Below are 22,619 nucleotides of genomic sequence, written 5' to 3'. Positions count from 1 at the left end.
TAAAGCCTTGGAATAGAAAGGCTAAGCCCCGAGGGAGTCTGGGTAACTCTTCTCTTCCTGGAGATGTCTCTCGCTGCAGTCTCCTACAAGAGTTCATAGTGATCGTTGAGGGTTTTCATTGTTAGGTGATTCTGCCATCTATTGTATGAATTGAGTAATACACATGGATGTGATTTCTAGAATATATAATATTATTGGCAGGTAATAAATCTAGTCTCAATGAGCAAATTACTTCATGACTAATTCGTTTTTTAAAGGATATATGTTAACATTTGTTTTAAAAGGTACTCCAGTTAATTGGGCACAATACAATTGTAGGTATCCTTTTCTCCTGTATTAAATTGTAGGTTTCCTTTTCTGCTGTATTAAATTGTAGGTATCCTTTTCTGCTGTATTAAATTGTAGGTATCCTTTTCTACTGTATTAAATTGTAGGTATCCTTTTCTGCTGTATTAAATTGTAGGTATCCTTTTCTACTGTATTAAATTGTAGGTTTCCTTTTCTGCTGTATTAAATTGTAGGTATCCTTTTCTCCTGTATTAAATTGTAGGTATCCTTTTCTGCTGTATTAAATTGTAGGTATCCTTTTCTGCTGTATTAAATTGTAGGTTTCCTTTTCTGCTGTATTAAATTGTAGGTATCCTTTTCTGCTGTATTAAATTGTAGGTATCCTTTTCTGCTGTATTAAATTGTAGGTATCCTTTTCTCCTGTATTAAATTGTAGGTTTCCTTTTCTGCTGTATTAAATTGTAGGTATCCTTTTCTGCTGTATTAAATTGTAGGTATCCTTTTCTCCTGTATTAAATTGTAGGTTTCCTTTTCTGCTGTATTAAATTGTAGGTATCCTTTTCTGCTGTATTAAATTGTAGGTTTCCTTTTCTGCTGTATTAAATTGTAGGTATCCTTTTCTGCTGTATTAAATTGTAGGTTTCCTTTTCTGCTGTATTAAATTGTAGGTATCCTTTTCTGCTGTATTAAATTGTAGGTTTCCTTTTCTGCTGTTCTAAATTATAGGTATCCTTTTCTGCTGTATTAAATTACAGGTATCCTTTTCTGCTGTATTAAAAATATTTAGCTTGTCTGTCCTTATCTGAAAAGTGAATCAATTGAACTAGAGAAATGGATATTTGATGTAAGGATGAAGCAGAAGCACATTCTTACCTGGTAGCTAGAACATTGAGATCATGGGTGTATATGGGAGATGCTATGCCAGTGAGTGATGTGATGAACACAAATGTCCAGAAGAGGGTGGAGTTCACTAAGAAATACATGCAGCCAGTGACTGAGATTTCAGCCTACATTATGCAAGCTAATGTAATCAGCTCCCTGCTTCCCACTGTTAACACCACAGTCATGATATCACACTGCCATGCTATGGCGGTTTAAAGCCTTATATCTCTTTTAACTAGCAGCAGCTTCACCTTGATTCATTGGGAATCCATTGATCTCGAGAGACAATCCATCCACCACTGGAAGCCATGATCATTTCCCCCAGCCATTCCTCTTGATACCTCCAGGTTAGCTCTGTCAGTAGAATATGAATTGGCTTTCACTGCGGAGGGCAAGTCAGGGCAATAAATCAACGGCCATTACTGTCTGTGCAGTGCTTCAGACTCCATAATGCTCTTTATCAGGCTAACGGACCATCCAGTGTCAAAGCATGATTTCCCTGTTCCATTCATCTCCATAGAGGAACTCAACACAGTATTTACTGACCACAGTAATTGCAGTCTCTGTTTCACCATGGGCCCACCATGGTGTTGTATGGTTACACTGTAGGCTACATGGAAATATGTCTACCTTGCCCAGGGTGACTAATTGTAGGTCCATGCAGTAGTGATGGATGTCACCGCTTGTTCAGTTGGGTTTGATTCCATTGGGCATAATGGGGCAATGAAATGGCTGTGATGTAGCTATTTAGTCCACCTCCTTTCAAGACATTGGGAAATGATGTGTCATAGCCTAAGCAGGTCGTCATCATCTCTGTGTGTGTGTGTGTGTGTGTGTGTGTGTGTGTGTGTGTGTGTGTGTGTATGTTAAAGTGTGCATACGTGGGTGTGTGTGTGCGTTTGTGGCTGCATGTGTGTTTGAGCATGTGCCCACGCATGCATGCGTGTGTGTGTGTTTCTGTCTGTGTGTGTTTTTCTGTCTGTCAGGTGGCCAATTAATGAGTGTGATCAAGTGGGTTGTCCATTGGCCCCCAGCCTCCCCTGACAGCTCAGGAGATGTAGTGCTGTGAGTCCACATGGGGGAGAATGGATGGGGATGGGGACACGGTTTGTTCTGTCTGTGAAACCGAGTGGGGACGTGTTTCATTCCCATCAGTTCAGACGTGATGACTTGTCCTTCAGGGAATTAGGCTGCCTGCCTGCCTGCTACTCCAATCTTTAAATGACTTTTTAGGGATGGAGACTGGGAAGTGAAGACATGTTTTTTGGCTGTTGATAAAACTGTTTGTTGCTTGTTGACTAACTTAGATGTTCAATACTTTGTACTGTTTTCTTGGATCAATGGCTGGCTCTTAGCCCTGATTTGTTCATATAAACTTTTTCCAAAACAAAGACATTTGCTACTCAGGCATTCATCATAAAAACAGCGACAGGTTTTCCTTCAAGTTATGGAATAATTAGTTCACTTTTTGTTGTGTAATGGTATAGTTATGTGGTTATTCACTGTGCTATCTCTCATCCAAATATCAGGAGCACCCAACGTGTCAGCTGTGCTCCGTTTTAGGGCCCCCATCCGCCCCACCAACGCAGCGCTCTAACCGGCTTTCCTCTGCCCTTTATTTGATTTCTTAATGACTTTCTGGGGTGTAGCGAGAGGAAGAAGCGGCAGAAATTATATTTGTGTCCCAAAAGCAGGCTGTTGTATCCGGGAGCTGCAGCATTTGTCTCGGTGCTGGGGGCTGTAATTAGAAAGTGATGAGATTGTTCCTCCTCCCCCATGCAGCCGGCCAGAAGACTGATGAGCTTGAACTTGCAAATAAAGTAAAAACAATCAGAGGAGAAGAAGAGACGCCCACAGACGCTTAACACCCGGGATGAAAAGACGTGTTAGTGCGCCAGGGAAGATTGATCACGTCAATTTCCTACTTCGTTTCTGCTGCTCAAGGTTAAGCCCAGATTTCCACCTGGTTTCTGTTTCCCTAGAAGACCTAGAAGAATAACGCCCCATTGGGCCGAACCCGTAACTAAAGAGTCGTAACCGAAGAGACAATCTTAATTAAAGTTACGTCGAATGTGATTACTCCATCCTTGTTTATCAACATCAGTATAATGATGGCAATTCTGCTTAGCCCTGTACAAATCCTCCCAAACATCCTTTTGTAATGTGTCCCACTGGGAATGAAGGAGCATCAGAGGGCATGAGTAATTATACGAGAGAGTGTGTGTTATTGTGGTTATTGGCGCCATGTTCAAGGCAGACAGTTTTGTAATGAATGGTATCCCACAAACGAATACGCCGACGTCAACCTTTATTGTTCTATTGTATTCAATGGAACCCTCAAGGTTCGTCCCCCTTTACCTGTAGTTGGTATTAAATCTGCCCTGCGCCCGTCTATCAAACCCCCGTTACTCCTCCTCCTCCTCACGCTGCTCACCACCCTGACAGGGACAGGCAGGGGGAAATAGCTGCTCATCTGCCCACTAAAATGACTCCCTTTAGTCCGTTAGCTCAGGCAGAGGCCCCTTAAGTAAGTCAAATCCTCAGAGAGCTAATGGTTGTTAGGGGGATCTTAGTGGCTGTGGTTTAAGGGCTAAACAGAGAGAACCTCCCAAAATCGACTGTACAAACCCCCAGAGAATATAGCCATACGCCAGACAGTTTGTAACTTGAAGAGATATAGGCCTACTGCCTCGCTATGTCTTACCTTTGCTTTTTTTTTGATTGAATAATCAACCAAATATATTATTCAAGTTTCACTGCAAGCATTCCGCTTTCATAATTTATTATATGTGGCTACCAGGTGATGCATTCTTTGGTGAGAGATGCCTCAAAACAGCCTGACCTTCAGAACAGTCCAACGGCACTGACAGAATGTAGGCGTTGAAACTGAGGAGCTGTATAAATAGAAAACTGTGGTGCTGTATGACTCAGTCGTTAGCTTTACATGACCAATGGACCTGTCTTCTTGTCACGACTTCCGCCGAAGTCGGTTCCTCTCCTTGTTCGGGCGGCGTTCGGCGGTCGGCGTTCGGCGTTCGGCGGTCGGCGTTCGGCGGTCGGCGTCGCCGGTCTTCTAGCCATCATCGATCCACTTTTCATTTTCCATTTGTTTTGTCTTGTCTTCCCACACACCTGGTTTCAATTCCATCATTACATGTTGTGAATTTAACCCTCTGTTCCCCCCATGTCCTTGTCCGGAATTGTTTATTGTAAGTGCATGTGTACGTTTATCTGGTGTGCGACGGGTTTTGTACCCATGGATTGTTTGTTCTGTTTCCGGTGGTTTTTATTATTAAACTGCTACACAGTTTTTGCTCTCCTGCGCCTGACTTCTCTGCCGCCAGTACGCACCCCTTACACTTCTAATCATCAGCACTGTAAAACAGCTGCTTGTCCTTTTTGCTTTCACACGACCCAGTGGGAGTCTGCAGCACTGGGCCTTAAAACCCACATCTGGACTTATTCAGGTTTCCGTTTCATACGCTGGAACAATGTGCACATTCGGCATGAGCGTTGACTGTTGATTTTTCAGGACGTACAGTGGTTGCTGTATACATTCTGTGTGTCGCTAATCTAAACCCACGTAGATGCATGGCGAGGGCACACACATCATAGGTCATAGCATTCTCCTGTAACCTCTAGTACTTACATTGGTTTGAACCCTTATTTTACGGGCAGACTCCCCCTCTTAGGTGCTAATACTCCTGTACATCTCACTACCCCTTGTGTGAAGTTGATGTTCACAGTACTGTACTTAACCGCAGGCTGGCCCCATTCACACATACACATGATTGACCGTGCTGACTACCTTGATTGACATCCTATATGCCTAAATCAGCTCCTTATGATGAAACTGCTGACTGGGGGAACAAAATGATGACTGGAGAGGCCCGCTTCTTGTGTTTGAAATGCAATGTTATATGATTGAAACTCCCACCTGGAATTTTCCCGGCTTTTCTCCTCAGATGGTTTTGATTAGTTCCTGTTTCTCACTTCTCCCGTAACCTCCGCTTGTTGGCTGAACTCTCGGCGTAAATATTTTCTGGTGAGAAACTCAGTCAGCGTTATGTTCAACAACAAACGCCCGCGTGTTACAAGTGCTGAATGTCAAACCGTTATTAAAGCACACCGGGCGTGTTTGTGGATGGTTGGGTTAGGCCACAATATAACCTATTGTCTAGCGTAGCAGAGGAACTTCCTCCCACTCCCAATAAGTGTGTTTGTGGGGATGTGGTGCATTGCATTCATTTTCATCACAAGGCTGCAAAGGTTGTGATTTTCCCCAGTTGCATGACATCCACTAGTCCTGATGTGTTTCGACGGTAACATACAGATACGTGTGTGTGTGTGTGTTTCCCCACTTCCCCCAGTCTGTAGCGTAGGTGTCTGGGTCAGAGAGAGAGGAGATGAGAGATGGGAGACATCAGGAGGTTTTTCCCTGTGCTTCTCTTGTCTGTCAGGGATCAGGTATTGGGGTTGAGGGCTCAGTTACCCAGAGGGAAACCCCCACCACTGCATGTCTCAGTAAAAGATCTGTAAAACCCATCTCCTCCATCTCCTGTCTCCTCAACCCTCAGCTCTCTCTGGGGTGTTCCAGTGGAACCTTTTAACTTAGCCACAGTATGTAAACATAACATAGTCTATATGTCTGTATGTAAACATAACACTATGTCTATATGTCTGCCTTTCAAATGAGCTTCCAAGCAGAATCAGTCGTATCTTTGTTGTTCCAAAGCAAGAGGTATTTGGGAATTTCCCCATGAGCAATGCCTTCGTTCATAGTACTGCATATTAACAACTAAGTGTATGTTCTTGAAAATATCCCCTTAGGCCTCTTGCTCAGCGCCAACTAGGAACACTTTTCTTGCACAACCTGCTTTGAAATAGTCCAGTTTAAATGAGAACGGGATCCTTTTGATTGCGTTCACCTTTGACCCAAAAAGCAACACACACAAGCCAAATGCTGAATTAATGGATTCATCAAAACCACCACATAAGACACAGTAAACCCTGAAAACAACTGTGCTGCTGTTTTTCCTGTCGGCATCAGGAGCTGAACCTCAAAGGACTCGCACATGAAACATGTCTGCCGGTGAGAGTGAGGGAGTGAGATGGAGAGATAAAGACAGGGAGGGAGGCAGAGTGGGTTTATCCTTCCTCCGTGTGTTCTGTAGCCGTGCCCTGCTTCCCTGGCCCTTTGACATCAGTTCTAATCTGTCCCCCCGGGAGACTCCCCGCTCTCAGCTCACCAGGGTTGAGAGAGCGAGAGAGAGAGATCTGTATTGATGTGAACAAGAAAAGAAAAGAGGTACATTTTCAAAACCACTTCTCAATCTATTGTCAAAGAAGTGGTTGTCCTCCTCTGTTTCATTGAGCTGTATTGATGTGAGTAGACTACAGTCGTCTTTGTAGCAGGAGACCGAGGCACCTGTGGAGCTGCGGGTTCTATTTAAATGCCTGTCACATCCTCTGTCACAGCGGTGGCTTTACCCTTGAAAAGGTGCGTGGGAGCCCCTGCGTGCCACTTGCTCCCCGTGTCACATCCCATCAGTACAATGAGGTCCCACCCAGCCACCAGGGCTCTGGTGATGTCACACCTGTGCAGCAGGAGGAGTGAGTGACAGGCCCCGGCTGTCTGTTAGGGCTGGCCACGTACGTACAGTGGCAAGAAAAAGTATGTGAACCCTTCGGAATTACCTGGATTTCTTCAGACATTTGTCATCAAATTTGATCTGACCTTCATCTAAGTCACAACAATAGGCAAACATAGTGTGCTTAAACTAATAAGACACAAATGATTGTATTTTTCTTGTCTATATTGAATACATCATTTAAACATTCACAGTGTAGGTTGGAAAGAGTATGTGAACCCCTAGGTTATGACTTCTCTAAAAGCTAATTGGAGTCACGGGTCAGCTATTCTGGAGTCCAATCAATGAGACCAGATTGGAGATGTTGGTTAGAGCTGCCCTGCCCTATAAAAATGCACAAAATTTGAGTGTGCTATTCACAAGAAGCATTGCCTGATGTGAACCATGCCTCGAACAAAAGAGATCTCAGAAGACCTACGATTATGCTCAATGAGGTTAAGAAGAATTCTAGAGTGTCAGCTAAAGACTTACGGAAATCTCTGGGACATGCTAACATCTCTGTTGACAAGTCTACGATACGTAAAACATGAAACAAGAATGGTGTTCATGGGAGGTCACCACGGAAGAATCCATTGATGTCCCCAAAAAATATTGCTGCACGTCTGAAGTTCGCAAAAGACCACCTGGATGTTCCACAGCGCTACTGGCAAAATATTCTGTGGACAGATTAAACTAAAGTTGAGTTGTTTGGAAGGAACACACTACACTATGTTTGGAGAAAAAAAGGCACAGCACACAAACATCAACCTCATCCCAACTGTAAAGTATTGTGGAGGGAGCATCATGATTGCTTTGCTGCCTCGGGGCCTGGACAGCTTGCTATCATCGACAGAAAAATGAATTCCCAAGTTTATCAAGACATTTTGCAGGAGAATGTAAAGCTATCTGTCCGCCAAATGAAGCTCAACAGAAGTTGGGTGATGCAACAGGACAACGACCCAAAACACAGAAGTCAATCAACAACAAAATGGCTTCAACAGAAGAAAATATGCCTTCTGGAGTGGCTCAGCCAGAGTCCGGACCTCAACCCGATTTGAGATGCTGTGGCATGACCTCAAGAGAGCAGTTCACACCAGACATCCCAAGACTATTGCTGAACTGAAACAGTTGTGTAAAGAGGAATGGTTCAAAATTCCACCTGACCGTTCTGCAGGTCTGATCCGCAAATACAGAAAACATTTGGTTGAGGTTATTGCTGCCAAAGGAGGGTCAACCAGTTATTAAATCCAAGGGTTCACATACTTTTCCCACCCTGCAGTGTGAATGTTAATACGGTGTGTTCAATAAAGACATGAAAAAGTATAATTGTTTGTGTTAGTTTAAGCAGACTGTGTTTGTCTATTGTTGTGACTTAGATGAAGATCAGATCAAATTTTATGACCAATTTATGCAGAAATCCAGGTAATTCCAAAGGGTTCACATACTTTTTCTTGCCCCTGTACCTGTGCTGACACCATCAATATGCCATTGCAGTTCTAGGTCTGGTTTAGATCTGGTTGAAGAAGGTTCATTGGGGGGGAGTGCTTTGACTAGGACCCTGTTTCCTGAACTTCGACTATGTCCAGGTAAAATGGTGGGCCGTAGTTAGATGCAAACTATAGTTAAGGCCCAGATATTTTCCTGTTCAGGTCACATGGTCAGGAAAAAGTCTGCCCTAGCCAATAGCCATGACTTAAAAATCTACCACTCAGATAAGACAAACACAGACATTTTAGTTTTTGCCGACTGTCAAGTAACTCATGGGTGTCTTGTTTGGGTGTCTGTCTTGGTGCATTTGGGATTTTTTTTTTGCGGCAGTGGAACTTTACAAAAACGCTGGGAGGGTTTTTGGAGACAGAGGAAGCATACGGTACAATAATGGCTGTGAAAGGTATCTTGCGGGCTAATTTGGCAGAAAAACAGTCTAACATGAAAGTGACTTGTTGTTGAGCATCCCAGCACAGCCAGTAGAGGATTTGGCGTGAAGCGTTAGAGCGGGGAACGGCCCAATTAGACAAGTCTGATTTGAGAGGGTGGCGGTGTGACAGTTGCCTGGAGGGGTCCTTTCAACACCGACAGGCCAATATGAAGGCTGCTTCACATTACACAGGAAGTTACACATTACACAGACAAGAGGAGCTAGCGGTAGGAGGGGGTTCTGCTAGATATAACATTATTATGTATTATCAAGTCAATTTGCACTGCAACTCCTGCTCCATCATGAAATATAACGGAACTAGGCTTTCCTCACAGTGAAGCACCGAGGGAGCTTGTTCATGGCATATTTTGATCTGTTCCTTCTCTGTAATCTGTCTATCTTCTCCTCGACACTCTGTGGATGGCTCTGTGCAGACTTAGTACTAGCTTAACTGACAGGCCCGGCCTTTGGAGAGCTGTTGTTGGTACTGTGCGACAGCCCAGCCTGACGTCTTGAAGCCTGGCTCGGTCTCCAGTCAGCTTGTTAAGGCTGCCTATGTTTGGCACTGTGTGCTGGGTATGGTCACAGTATGAATGCTAATGCTAGCATGTCTCTGTCTCTTTCCCGTGTGTCTCTATGCACGGTGACAGTAGAAATGCTAATGCTAACATGTCTCTCTCCCCAGAGAGATCTATCATGTGCTGCAGATCAAGCATGCAGCCGACCCGTCCCCATGAACTACTGACCATTGGAGGTTTACCTCCTGCTCTGTATTGCGGGATCATCCAATCATGCCATTTGATTCCATACTGTGCCAAGTTCTGGTATATGCATGACATACTGTATGTTGGCGGTTGCTGATAGGTTGGAGGATCAAGGAGATTTAATTTGACTCACTGGTGGTGGCTTTGGAATGAATGAGTGGTCACATACGTACGACCATTGAATAATGCAAAGGGGAAAACTTGGCACGTTGTCCTGAATCACATTGGTTTAATGTACATGGTTGACGAGGTTTTCCTCAAGATGTTGCAATCCGTGGAAAGATGCCTCCGCAGCAAACCTAATGAATATGTAGTCGTATAGACCAAGTCTCTCTTGTTGTTGTAATACTGATTCACTACATGTTTATTTATGTCGTGAGGAGACGTTGTAAAGAGTGCCTCCGATGTATTTGATGTAACAGGAGATCATTATGATTTGATAGCTAGCCTGTAGCAAGGTGCAGTAGCTTCCTGCCTCTGCATATGAGGATGACTTACCAAACTGGAGGAGACGAAACAGTCGGAAACCGACAAGCCATTGCAGTCATACAGCCGATAAACATGCTTTTGAAGGTGAATTGCTTGTCTCACATAAGATTCTGATGATTAGCGTGATTTGGCTGGAAGTAATGCTGCTTATAGCTCAGCAGATATCATCTTCCAACAACATCATCCTCTCCGACAGTTTGGGTTTCAAACGTGTATTTTTCCGTCGCATGAGAGGGCAGATGAACTCCAACAGACTTACAGAATTGTTTGTGGTTTTTGCACAGAATAGTTTTCTGTCATTTCAATAATCCCCCTGGGGAGAGGGTGTAGGAGTGTTTATGTAACCACATAATTGGGGTACTCTGTTGCCGTTCAGCAGCTCCATATGCCATGGTTAAACCAGAGTGCTGCTGAAGTGCCACATTCACAATCTGAAATTGTGTTTTTAATATTCAAACTTATATTTCAAAGTCTTCACTTATTTCAATTTTGTTCCCCCCCCCATCGCTTAACGGTAGTGTTCCATATTGGATGGATAGCCTTGGAAGTTCAGTGGAGTGTACCCCAGTAGTTATATGACTGCTTTGTGTTGTAGCCTCTCTTTCCTCTACTGTGCCTCATTGTCAACACATTTGCATAAGTATAAGTGGCTGTTTGGTCAAAGAAGCTTGCAGCAAAATATGATTTCGACAACATGTTTGCATGCTCACACACAGTCACGCACAGATGCACGAACACACAGGCGGAGACACACACACACACACACCATCTCAAAACACAAACCCGCACACACCTGCCACACGTCTCTCACTCTTTCATGCGTATATATTGTGTGTTGACCACATTCTCATGTGTTTTTGCGTATATCGGTGTTCTCTGCATGCCGAGTGTCATGGTTTCCATAGTGATTGTATCCCTGGGGCCTCTGCTCAGGTGTGTCACGTCATCCATTTGGACAGCATGAGCTTCGTTGAGATGACCTGGGTGCACTGCTTGCTGTCTGGGGTTTTAGGCTGGGTTTCTGTACAGCACTTTGTGACATCGGCTAATGTAAAAAGGGCTTCATAAATACATTTGATTGATTGATTATAACAGGAATAATCAGACACCAATCTCCGTCTCAAAATATCAATATTGTTGGTCGACAGCTTGTGTCGGTTATCAAACCCTGGAACAGTGGCTTGATAATGCGATCTGAAAGATAATGGTTGTCTTATCAATGGTGTCCAAAGCCTCATTAATAATGGAACTATCTGTTCATGTTAATTCCGTTTTTAGATTCTGAAAATATCAATGTGAATTGCCTAGTCCTCACTGTGAATGCTACACTAACCACGCGACAGGTAAGAATCTGTAAGTGTATTTTAGTAGATAATTCATTACAGAACATAGTGGAGGTGTTCTAAGGTATTCTGTAGTATTAGACCTGAAAGAGACCACATTCTATTTTCCTCTGTATTTCCTCCTCTGTTATCTCTATGGCAATAGGAGCTCATTAACCATAATGTGTATCATGCGTTCTACCTTCTTAGATTTTAATGAGGTATTCTTATGTGTCTCTAACAAGGCCTTCTCAAAGCAACGCCGCGCATTCCTGCTTAATGACATATTAGCTGTGCTCCGTGGTTAGAAAACACAGCTCCCTCCTCTAGTCTGATACACACACTAACAATGCTACTATCTTGTCAGCTGGCCTCCAAGATTAGGGCTGTCAACGCAAAATTGATTGGTTTGAGCTCTTTGATTGATGAAACAGCCTTGTGTGTGTGTATGTGTTGTTAGGGATTCCAACAGAGGTGTGTGTGTGTGTGGCACGCTGTGTACTCTGCACACACACTCAGGTGTTCGTCTTAACGAGCAGGGTTTGTGTGTGTGTGTGTGTGTGTGTGTGTGTGTGTGTGTGTGTGTGTGTGTGTGTGTGTGTGTGTGTGTGTACTCTGCACACACACTCAGGTGTTCGTCTTAACGAGCAGGGTTTGTGTTTGTGTGTGTACTCTACACACACACTCAGGTGTTCGTCTTAACGAGCAGGGCTGTTCTCTGGGCATGCTCTGCTTTAATGGAGCTGAATAGATGAAGGGTCTTCAGTATGTATTGACTTTTAATCAACACCACTTTTATTACTGCATATTTGCAGTATTTACAAAAGTAATACTGTTTACTACATGACAATAGCCTGTACTGTAGTTATCTCCTATTTTGATTTACAGTAAAACTGTTCTAAGGCAATCAAATATAATGAAATGTGTGTGTCTGTGATCGTGTGCCAGATTTGCAGTGTTCCCATGAGGACTTAAACAATGCTGTTCTGAGCAGGCCAGCAAAACACACAGGGGATTGAGAGCACAGCGCTCTGTCTCAACAGCCAATCAGCTCGCAGGGGCATAAGCCAGGCCCACTGCACATCTGTATGATGATGTCATTGGCCACTGCAGACAGGTCTGTGAGCATGACAGCTGATCGGCCAGGCTTAGTAACCCCAGGCTCCCATGATCCTTCTGCATGTCCTCACTCTTGCACAGCACAGCCCAGTTCAGCCCAGTACAGCATAGCACTGTACAGTACACTAACAGCAGAGCACAGTGCTACTATCACGGCCACACTAGGAAACTAGACCAGCTGAGCCAATTGTCCATCAAAACCCCTTTTTTGCAGACAGGTGTGACTCAAACTGACAAAGCAGTTCAAGTCCCACTAACTGGTCTTTATCCCAGGGTAAGAGTGTAATTCCCCCTGAAACTGAGCACATAGTCAAATGGATCCATTTCTGTAGTTTGTTCCCATAAAGAAATTCTGGATTCTAGTCATTTTAATGTTTAAAGTTTCCTTGGGTGTCATCTTTATATGTCTGTCTTCCTGATGCTTTTGCCTTGTAGAAAGGACTGATGTCGTTCAAGACTATATGGATGGAAATTAGCAAGCACCGGAAAGAAGCCCCAAAACAACTGTTGATAATGACAGAGACAGATCGCTTCCTAGATGTTACGTACATTACATATGGACAGAATTAAAGCATGACAACAGTGACTGAGGAGAGACAGACAGACAGACAGACAGACAGACAGACAGACAGACAGACAGACAGACAGACAGACAGACAGACAGACAGACAGACAGACAGACAGACAGACACACACACACATCTGGCTGGTTGTGTTTATGTGGTGGTGAGAGCATGCTTGAGGACACAGCCCAGACAGACTCTCTCCTCCCCTATTGCCCCTGGGAGCTATACCCCTGTGTGCAAATGCTCAGGCACTGGCTCATTATCCAATCAGAGCTCTGGATACTAGGCCCATCTGCCTTGTCTGTGCCCAGCTCTGCCTTGGCATCTCCCTGCGTAGGGGGTAGAGGACGTGGAGAGAGAGAGGAGAATTAGATAACGTTTAAAACCGTTGTCTTTTGCCCATTTCCATTTCCATGACTTTAACTCAATGGCTGCAGCAGCTTCAGCACGATGTCATCGGTTCTTATTAGAGCAGAGGCCCTGGGGAATCAGACGGTCGTTAAGACGCGATAGTCTCTCGATTAAGGCTCATTTCCACAGGCATTTCACGGCTCTGAGGACCAGAGCCTTACCACACACTCCCGTAATTACCAGAATCCTATTATTATTCGCGCAGTCTGAGCCGCCGACTGATACAGAATCTCATTTTGAAGAGGGTTATTATGCAATTAAGGTCAAGACCAAAAGTATATATCTGGGCCCCGTGTAGCAAACGATGAATGATTTGCGGAATGGTTTGGAGTGCTTCTAGTGATGTGGTCAGAAGCATATAAAATATTGGCCTAACACTGTTGAACTGTAGTTCATAGGATCTGACGTAGCGCTAGTAGCACTAAAGAAAAACCTGTAATATAAAGAGCGTATGCTTTGATACCCTCGACGCCATATCCCACTAGCATGGTTCTATGCTCAACTGAATCAAGGTCACCCAGAGTCTGCTATGTTTTTTACCGTTATTTATCCAGGCCAGTCAATTAAGAGCCAAACACATTAGCTGAGTTAGTCAACAAGTACATTGGAATTTGACGTGTTCTTTTAAGAGTAAATTGTTTCAATGCGTTACGCATAAATATTCACTTTTAATAAGCCTACCAAGACATTCTAATAGGATGTCCGCATTGGGCTTAAAGGGATACTTCGGGATTTTGGCAATGAGGTGGTTTTATATTCGAGCAGATTACCATAGATTTCCAGTCATTGTGCTAACGCTAATTAGCATTAGCTTGCGAGCTACCGCTAACTTCCTTCATACAGGACACAGAGAAGTACAAATGGTATCCACTAGTTCATCTGACTCTGGGGAAGCAGATAAAGGGCCTCATTGCCAAAATCCCGTAGAATTCCTTTAAACAATAAATAAATAAGTCTTAAATGTTTTATTCAATAAAGTCCAGTTAATAGACTATTGGTACCTTGGCCATAGAATTGGATTACATAATTCAACAATGGCAGTTTGTACTCTTCCAGAGAGAGGAGCCAGTCGATGGGAGGAAATTGGATGAGGCCACACCAGGCCATCCCCCTCACAGGAAGTCTATGGAACTAAATGTCCTCCACTTTATAAAATGGTAGATAAAAGCTTCTCTTGGTCAATGCTGCATTCATCTTAAATGAATGAAACGGTTCTCTTTTTATAGAGAACTCAGGGAGCAGGGGAAAAATCAATATGGAGGATGGAAGATATTGAAGTTTTCTGGAAATGGATTTTGAGCAAGTGGTCTGATTGAGGCTTTGGAATTGGTTCAAGGCAGACCAAGTGTAAAACTACATAGCTGCGGTTTTATAACCTTTGATTACAGATCCTCTAATGAAAAGAAGATGTGGAGGAAAGCCGTTTCTATGCGTGACTGCTCGGTTGGACCTTTAGTCCCCTCTCTCGTTTTCCCCTCCCATTTCTCATTCTGTAAGGATCTCTCTTAGGGAGATCTGCCTGACTCAGGCCAGGGCTGAAAGGTGCTGTGCTCTGTGCTGGAGGTGCTGCTAGCTGGTCCCCAGTGAAGTCATTACTGCACACAGCTCCTGCCTGCCAAGATCCGCACACTCACGCCTTACAATGAATGAGGGCGTTGCCTAAAGTATAATCAAATCAAAGTTTATTCGTTGTGTACACAGATTTGCAGATGTTATCGCATTTGTAAATGTATTTGGAATACATACATTTGTATGGTCATATATTATTTGGACAATTTTGTATATTTCACGTCTTTTTTTTGGTATGGGATATGGAAGCTGTATCCTACTGTACAGTATATGTAATACATCTGTAATAAACTGTAGCCTAAACACTGTACACATTTAGTACACATAGAGAGCTGGTAATAACTGAAATGACTGAGTACACACACTATCTGGCACATCAATATCCCACACATCATGGACACTGATGCTCCTCTCTTTTCTGGAGAGAAAACGAATACCTTAGGAATGAAATCATCCCTCAGAGAGAGAGAGAGAGAGAGAGAGAGAGAGAGAGAGAGAGAGAGAGAGAGAGGTTCCCTCCCCTGTAAACGCACTCTGCGTGTTTTTTGGAGGCAATATAGTATTGGTTAACCTCCTGCTGATGCTCAGAATAATTACTCGTGGAGGCCGTGGCGGATAGGAGGGAGGTGATTATCGTGGCAAACAGATGGACTGGTCCGAGGCACTGTCAGAATTGTGCTGTGCGACGAGCGCAAGGCAATCATGGACCCCCTTATATTACACCGACTTTTTCTCAGCCGGCCAATCGATAACGCATCCTGCTTTGTAGAGAGCAGCGTCCACTGCGCCTGTGATCGGTTGTGAAGATTGCTTTCGTTGCGCGTCGCCTTGCGTGGACCCTCTCAGGTGTGGGTGTGCGGTGCCGAGAGTGCTGGCACCACGAGACCTCGGTCGGGACAGGTTTAAAGTTATCTTTTGCAGCACCCACATTTGTGCAAGCACATGTTTTGATATTCTGAATAGGCTACATCGGTTTTTAAAATCTTTGACCACTTTTGGAATTGCTTCGAAGGAAATATGATTTTCTCAGATATGAGCACCGGGACCAACTCCCCGAAGGTGCACCCGCCGAACGGGACAAGATATTACACATTCCAGGCAAGTACCTTTACCATTCCTCCGAATGTTGACATACCAGTGAATGCGACCATGTGATGGGCGTTGGTTCAATATGAGGTTTGATTGTCGATATTTACGTTTTTCTCGAAACGAACATGATGTGTTTATTTTATGTGTTTAGGCTACCTTGATTGCTTGGGCGCTTTTGGAGCGCTGCTTGTCTTTTATAGTGCTAAAGGAATTGTTATGATTGTCAAATTAGCATATCACATGGTTTAAAAGGAATTGGCATATTATTTGTTACAAATTCGGTGAGTAATTAGGAACCAACCCTATATGCGCATGGGCACGGTTTGCACAACGTTATACTACCCATAATACGTTTTATTGTAAGTTGCTTTAAATCGTTTTTACACTTCCATTTGGATGGATCTTATGCATTTATGAAGTCCATGTGGTGGAGTAGTATACTGGGTGAGCTTTATGGGGTTTTGTAAAGTGTTGAATAAGAGGTGAAAAGGCGTCACCCGCAGGCACGTGTGCGCGATCAGGCGACCGCAGTTAGAATTCCTCTGGGGATGCGCGTTACCACAGAGTCACTTGGACGGCGACCATAATATTAGGACACATCCCTGCTTCCTCCTCTCATTCCATGAGATGCCATGGACAGAAAAGAGCAGGTCTAACTATCCAATCAGACTCCAGTCCTACCTACTTACACATGCATGCTTCCCACATACTTTGTGTAATGTCATGAGAAGATAGTCTACTGTGTTATTCCCTTCATTAAATAAATCATCTGAGATTTGAGTTCTGTCGCACTACTGAATGCAGCGATAGTTTCATTTTGCTCCATGTATAATTTAATTAAATGATTCATATCCTCGCTCTATATTTAACATTTGTAAAGTATTCCGATATACTCTTTCAGTTCTCGACTTTTAAAATAAGATATAGCCTAGTATACTATCAAAGTTGAATAGGAAACTCTTCATATTGATTATTACAATAGGAAGTAAAGTCACGGGGAAGCCAATCCAGAAAAAAAGCAATATTACAACCTAAAGTATGTTTTTGTGATAATTGCGTTGTTTGCTCTATAACCTGTTAGTTCATATGCTTTGACACCGTGATATATTGATATATAGGCCTAAAGCCGAGACAATAAGAAGACACAGTGGCAGAACAAAAACAAAAACACATTGGGTCAACAGAGAAAAAACTTACAGCAGAAATAGAACATCTAACATTACACATCAATGGTGTTGATAAATGTTCTACAAAAGTTCTGAATAGTTTAGATGCAAAACAAAAGGAGTTTGAGACATTTATTCAGGAAAGATCTGGTTTAATTGATAAAAAAACAAGCAAATTGGATGGCAAACTGCGAAAAACACACCTTCAACATAGAAATGCCACCAAAACGAATCCTCAGAAAATGGTTACAAATGATGGAGAAAACATTCGCTCACCAAAGGACATTTTGATTGAAGAAGCAAAACAATGTAAAAATGTTTTTATTTTCAAGTTCCATGAACTTCACTGATGAAGAGTGTCTTAATTATTCATATATAAATGTTAAACTGTCTGACACACCAAAAGAAGGGTTGATTACTCAGGAGAAACCTCGGTATAAAGACCCAGTCTCACCCCAAAAAATGGAGGCCCCTCACCCTTCAATGTTGCGATGCAAAAATATTGGCAAAATGTATTGCTCATAGAATTAGAAAAGTCTTACCGGATATTATTAATCATGATCAGACAGGATTCTTAGAAAGAAGATATACTGGAGATAACATTACACAATTATTAGAAATAATTGAAACTATGAGAATGCAAGGAAACCAGGCATAATCTTTATAGCAGATTTTGAGAAAGCCTTCGATAAAGTACGGCTAGACTTTATTTATAAGTGCCTGGATTATTTCAATTTTGGAGAATCTCTTGTAAAATTGATAAAAGTCATGTATAACACTCCTTTATGTAAAATGATAAATAATGTTTATTTCTCTGAGAATGTTGAATTGTTAAGAGGTGTAAAACAGGGTTGCCCTCTTTCACCTTGTGCACTATGTGCATCAATGGCCATTGAATTGTTAATTATAAAAATCAGATCCAATTATAAAAGTAAGGGGTTAAAAATGTATGGATTAGAAACAAAGGTATCAATGTATGCTGATTCAAGTTTTTTCTTGAGTCCACAATCTTCAACTCTGAACGGTCTTATTGAGGACCTGGATAATGTCTCCAGTTTATCTGGATTAAAACCCAACTATGATAAGTATTACAGATTGGGTCTCTAAAAGTCACAAACTTTAAATTGCTTTGTGGTCTCCCGATTACATGGGTGGATGGTGCTGTTGATGTGCTTCGTGTATAATGAATATAAGTTTGGAGGGCTAGAACTATTAAATATCAAGGCATTAAACCTCTCTCTTAAAGCTTATATTATACCGAAACTATATCTAAGCCCAAACTGGTTTTCCAGTAGGCGACCAAGAGAGGCACATCCAATATTTAAAAGGAGGCTCTGTGCTGTTATACAGATTAAAACTGTCTATTTCTGGTGTATTGACAATGGAACCCTGTTTAATGTATCCTTATTTTTAAATGAAGCTATACAGTTGGCTACAATTCCAATTTTATCCTCCAGAAGAGGCAGAATCTATATTACAGCAGATAATAGGGCTAAACTCCAATGTACTGATGGAGGATTTACCCATTTTATTGGAGAGAATGTATATGAAAGGTATCCTGTTTATGAATGACATTGTAAACAACGACAGTAGAATTATGTCATACAACCAATGAATCCAGGTGTATGGAGACGTATGCTCAATACAAAATTATGACCACAGCTCTGCCACAAAAATGGAAGAGGATATTAATTAAAAGAGAAATGAATTAATTCGTTTGTCTGCCGCCAATTAAAAATCATAAATAGCTTAAAATGACTAATATGAATCATAAAATGTATCAGTTTCACTTACCGTCAAGAGGTTTGACAAAATTCAAGATAGTTGGGAATACATTTTCGATGTCCCAATACCATGGCATCGGGTTTATGAATTCATATACAAAACAACAATTGATGCATCAAGTCGTTCTTTTCAATTTAAGCTATTATATAAAGTTCTTGATACAAAAATAACTCCCAGTATATGTGGTATTCAACAGTCAGACCGGTGCAGACTCTGCCATGAGGAAATCAATAGAACATATTTTCTGGTACTGTCTATCTGTGGCTTGTTTTTGGAGTCAGGTCCAGGAATGGTTGTTTTGCCATAATATCAGGGTGCAGTTGGACCTGAAAACTGTATTGCTGGGGGATTTGAAGGACCACAGTCAATCAATAGGAAATATTGTTGTGCTATTGGGTACATTTTTTTATTTTGGGGGCAATTTCTGCAGAAATGTTGCAGATAGGGAGGTTGAAGTCCCTAGTGAGACACCATGGGAGAATGGAGGGATGTATTACGAGAGGAAATGGTAGAATTATGTTTTATTGGGAAAGATGGGTTGATCTGTGACTGTCTGAAGGGTGGAATTGATGAGTGTTGGAATAAATAATCACAAATGAGCAGTATAAATGTTTGATGTCCTCAAATCAGGGGTGAAGGTGGGGATGAGATTATTGTATGTTTTGCGTTTCGCTATTTATGTTGTGAGAGGTGTGTTTTGGTTTCATGCTGTGAGAAGTGTGTTTTGGTTTCATGCTGTGAGAGGTGTGTTTTGGTTTCATGCTGTGAGAGGTGTGTTTTGGTTTCATGCTGTGAGAGGTGTGTTTTGGTTTCATGCTGTGAGAGGTGTGTTTTGGTTTCATGCTGTGAGAGGTGTGTTTTGGTTTCATGCTGTGAGAGGTGTGTTTTGGTTTCATGCTGTGAGAGGTGTGTTTTGGTTTCATGCTGTGAGAGGTGTGTTTGCTGGTCCTGGTGGTTATGGGTGCGCTCAATTCCATGCCCGCCCTGGCGTCGGACGGGGCTTGGTTTTTCCCGCCCTTAGAAAATATCTTTGGGCCGAGGGCGGGGGTATGAAGTTCCATCCTCTCAGGCCAGGGGCACCATGTATGAATTTATGGTTGGATCAGAATCACCGTTATAATAATTGGCCATTGCAGAGAATTAAGTAAAACCACAAGTTCATATCCCTATCTCCATCCATGGCTAATTTAGGAAAGGGACGATTTTAGCTAGCTAGTTAGCCACCGGAGGACAACACAATGAGATGCAACGATTACATTTTTTTCTGTGAATAATGACGTTTGGCTAGTGATGTGATTGGTCTGAAACCAAATCCAAACTGGCTTCCCTTGACCCTTTTTTTGTTGTGACAGGACCATTCATAGCTGAGCTCACTCAACACTGATTGGCTATTTTATAAAAAAAAATTATCAAGGGAGGTCAAATGCTTGCTAGCTTCCCTTGCATTCGTTCTGCCCCTGAACAAGGCAGTTAACTGTTCCTAGGCCGTCATTGAAAAGGCCGTCATTGAATTTTTTTTTTAAATGCTACAGGCGACAACAATGTCATAGTCTTTCTGACCAGACAGCATCAGATACACTATATATACAGAAGTATGTGGACACCCCTTCAAATTAGTGGATTCGGCTATTTCAGCCACACCCGTTGCTGACAGGTGTTTAATATGAGCATGTATAAAAACAGAGCCATGCAGTCTCCATAGAAACACATTGTCAGTAGAATGGCCTTACTGAAAAGCTCAGTGACTTTCAACGTGGCACTGTCATTGGATGCCATCTTTCCAACAAGTGAGTTCGTCACATTTCTGCCCTGCTAGAGCTGTGCCAGTCAACTGTAAGTGCTGTTATTGTGAAGTGGAAACGTCTAGGAGAAAGTGTGCACCTAGTGCTGAAGCGCGTAGCGCATAAAAATCGTCCAACACTCACTACCGAGTTCCAAACTGTCTCTGGAAGCAACGTCAGCACAAGAACTGGGTTTCCATGGCAGAGCAGCCACACATAAGCCTAAGATCACCATGCGCAATGCCAAGCATCAGCTGGAGTGGTGTAAAGCTCGCCTCCAGTGGAAACACGTACTCTGGAGTGATGAATCAAGTCCCTGCAGCAATGTTTCACCATCTAGTGGAAAGACTTCCTAGGAGAGTGGAGGCTGTTATAGACCAACTCGATATTAATGTGCATGATTTTGGAATGAGATGTTTGACGAGCAGGTGTCCACATACTTTTGGTCATGTCGTGTAGATATCCTACACATTCTGAGACAGAGGGGCGCTGTTTCGTTCGTTTGGATACTTTCTCCGGTGAGATACATTCAGCCTCTTGCGAATTAAAGGACATTTATGAAACACAGAGACGATAAATAATTATTATTGTATATTTTTTTCTTTGTCCATTTTTTTGGGGGAAACCTGGCTTCCCTTGGCATCCATGAATGGTGTCAGTGGATATTGATCCAAGTCTCCTATGGCTGTTGTCACTAAGCCAGCCATTTTAATTTAACTGTGTGAAGAAGGAGAAAACACCTTAGAGATGATCCCTGCCTGTCTGACCACCATCTCCATCTCTCACAGCACCTATTCAAGAGCCCGCTTGGCTTTGTTGTCCCTGCTCTGCTCTGGCTAAAAGAGATGGATGTTGAAACACTGTTTCCAGGTGCAGCGGATATTGCCAATAAAGCATTGGATCTATTGATGTTGATTGGAGTGGGGGTCTCTTGATAAAAAAGCAGACGCTGCTTTTTGAAGTGAGCCTAAGTAAAGTGCAAATGGAAATGTTGCTGACTCATGATAGAATGTTGATGGTTACATGGATGGCAGACACAAGCCATTTGTTTTGGTCCAAGCTTTCATCACAGGTCCATCACAATGGATGCTGGGGTAATTGATGGGTTATAGGCAGTTTTAGTTGGTATGTTTCTTCCTTCTGTACTCATCGGACCCGTTCACCCAGGGGTTAATGGACATTAATGATTATGGATAAAAAGATGATGGTTTGTCACATTTCTGGAATATTCTTTATAGCTCAGTTGAGAGATCCGACACCTACCCACATATGACAGCCTACAACGTTCACACCTTGCAGTTTATACCATCACTGACCTGTTGTTTTCATTGTAATGTTCTATGAGGGTGACACCTTTGGTTTATTGGTTTCCCCATGAAGGACCCCTGTTGTTCTAGCTGGTTTTTGCTGTTGGAAATGCATTATGAGATGTCAGGCTCACTTATCACATAGATGGTACAATGGGGCAAAAGCCACACAGTTTCCACACTCAATTGTATTTTTCCTTCCTGTTAACTGGTTACATCCAATATCCTGGGCCCATGCCCTCTAACCCTCTAGTTGCTATTGCCTCATGATCTAAAATATCTTTCTTTAACAGTATTTGTCTAGGTCATCATATACAGTACCAGTCAACGGTTTGGACACACCTACTCATTCCAGGGTTTTTCTTTATTTTTACTATTTTGTACATTGTAGAATAATAGTGAAGACATCAAAACTATGAAATAACACACATGGAATCATGCAGTAACCAAAAAAGTGTTAAACAAATCAAAATAGATTTTAGATTCTTCAAAGTAGCCACCCTTTGCCTTGATGACAGCTTAATACACTCTTG

At 42.5% G+C, this 22,619-nt stretch overlaps 1 protein-coding gene across 18 annotated transcripts in view; it reads left to right on the top strand.

The window, feature by feature from the left end:
• The window catches only part of LOC115198986 (liprin-alpha-2), a 193,938-nt gene that overhangs the window by 52,787 nt on the left and 118,532 nt on the right, over positions 1 to 22,619 (top strand). Inside the window, exon 1 of one of the 18 annotated variants that reach the window (XR_003879334.1) lies at positions 15,524 to 16,056. The exons of 15 other annotated variants lie outside the window; for them this stretch is intronic. Coding sequence is in view for 1 of the 3 variants with exons in the window: in XM_029761468.1 (XP_029617328.1) it covers positions 15,976 to 16,056 (81 nt within the window). In the remaining 2 variants the exon portion in view is untranslated. Of the gene's footprint in view, positions 1 to 15,523; positions 16,057 to 22,619 lie in introns of those variants that run through there. 2 more of the 18 variants (XR_003879333.1, XM_029761468.1) reach the window with 2 other exon arrangements.

Source organism: Salmo trutta, chromosome 8 (assembly GCF_901001165.1).
Source record: "Salmo trutta chromosome 8, fSalTru1.1, whole genome shotgun sequence".
Taxonomy (NCBI): domain Eukaryota; kingdom Metazoa; phylum Chordata; class Actinopteri; order Salmoniformes; family Salmonidae; genus Salmo; species Salmo trutta.
Note: the sequence above shows the minus strand (reverse complement) of the source record. Positions and strands in the feature narration are given on the sequence as shown.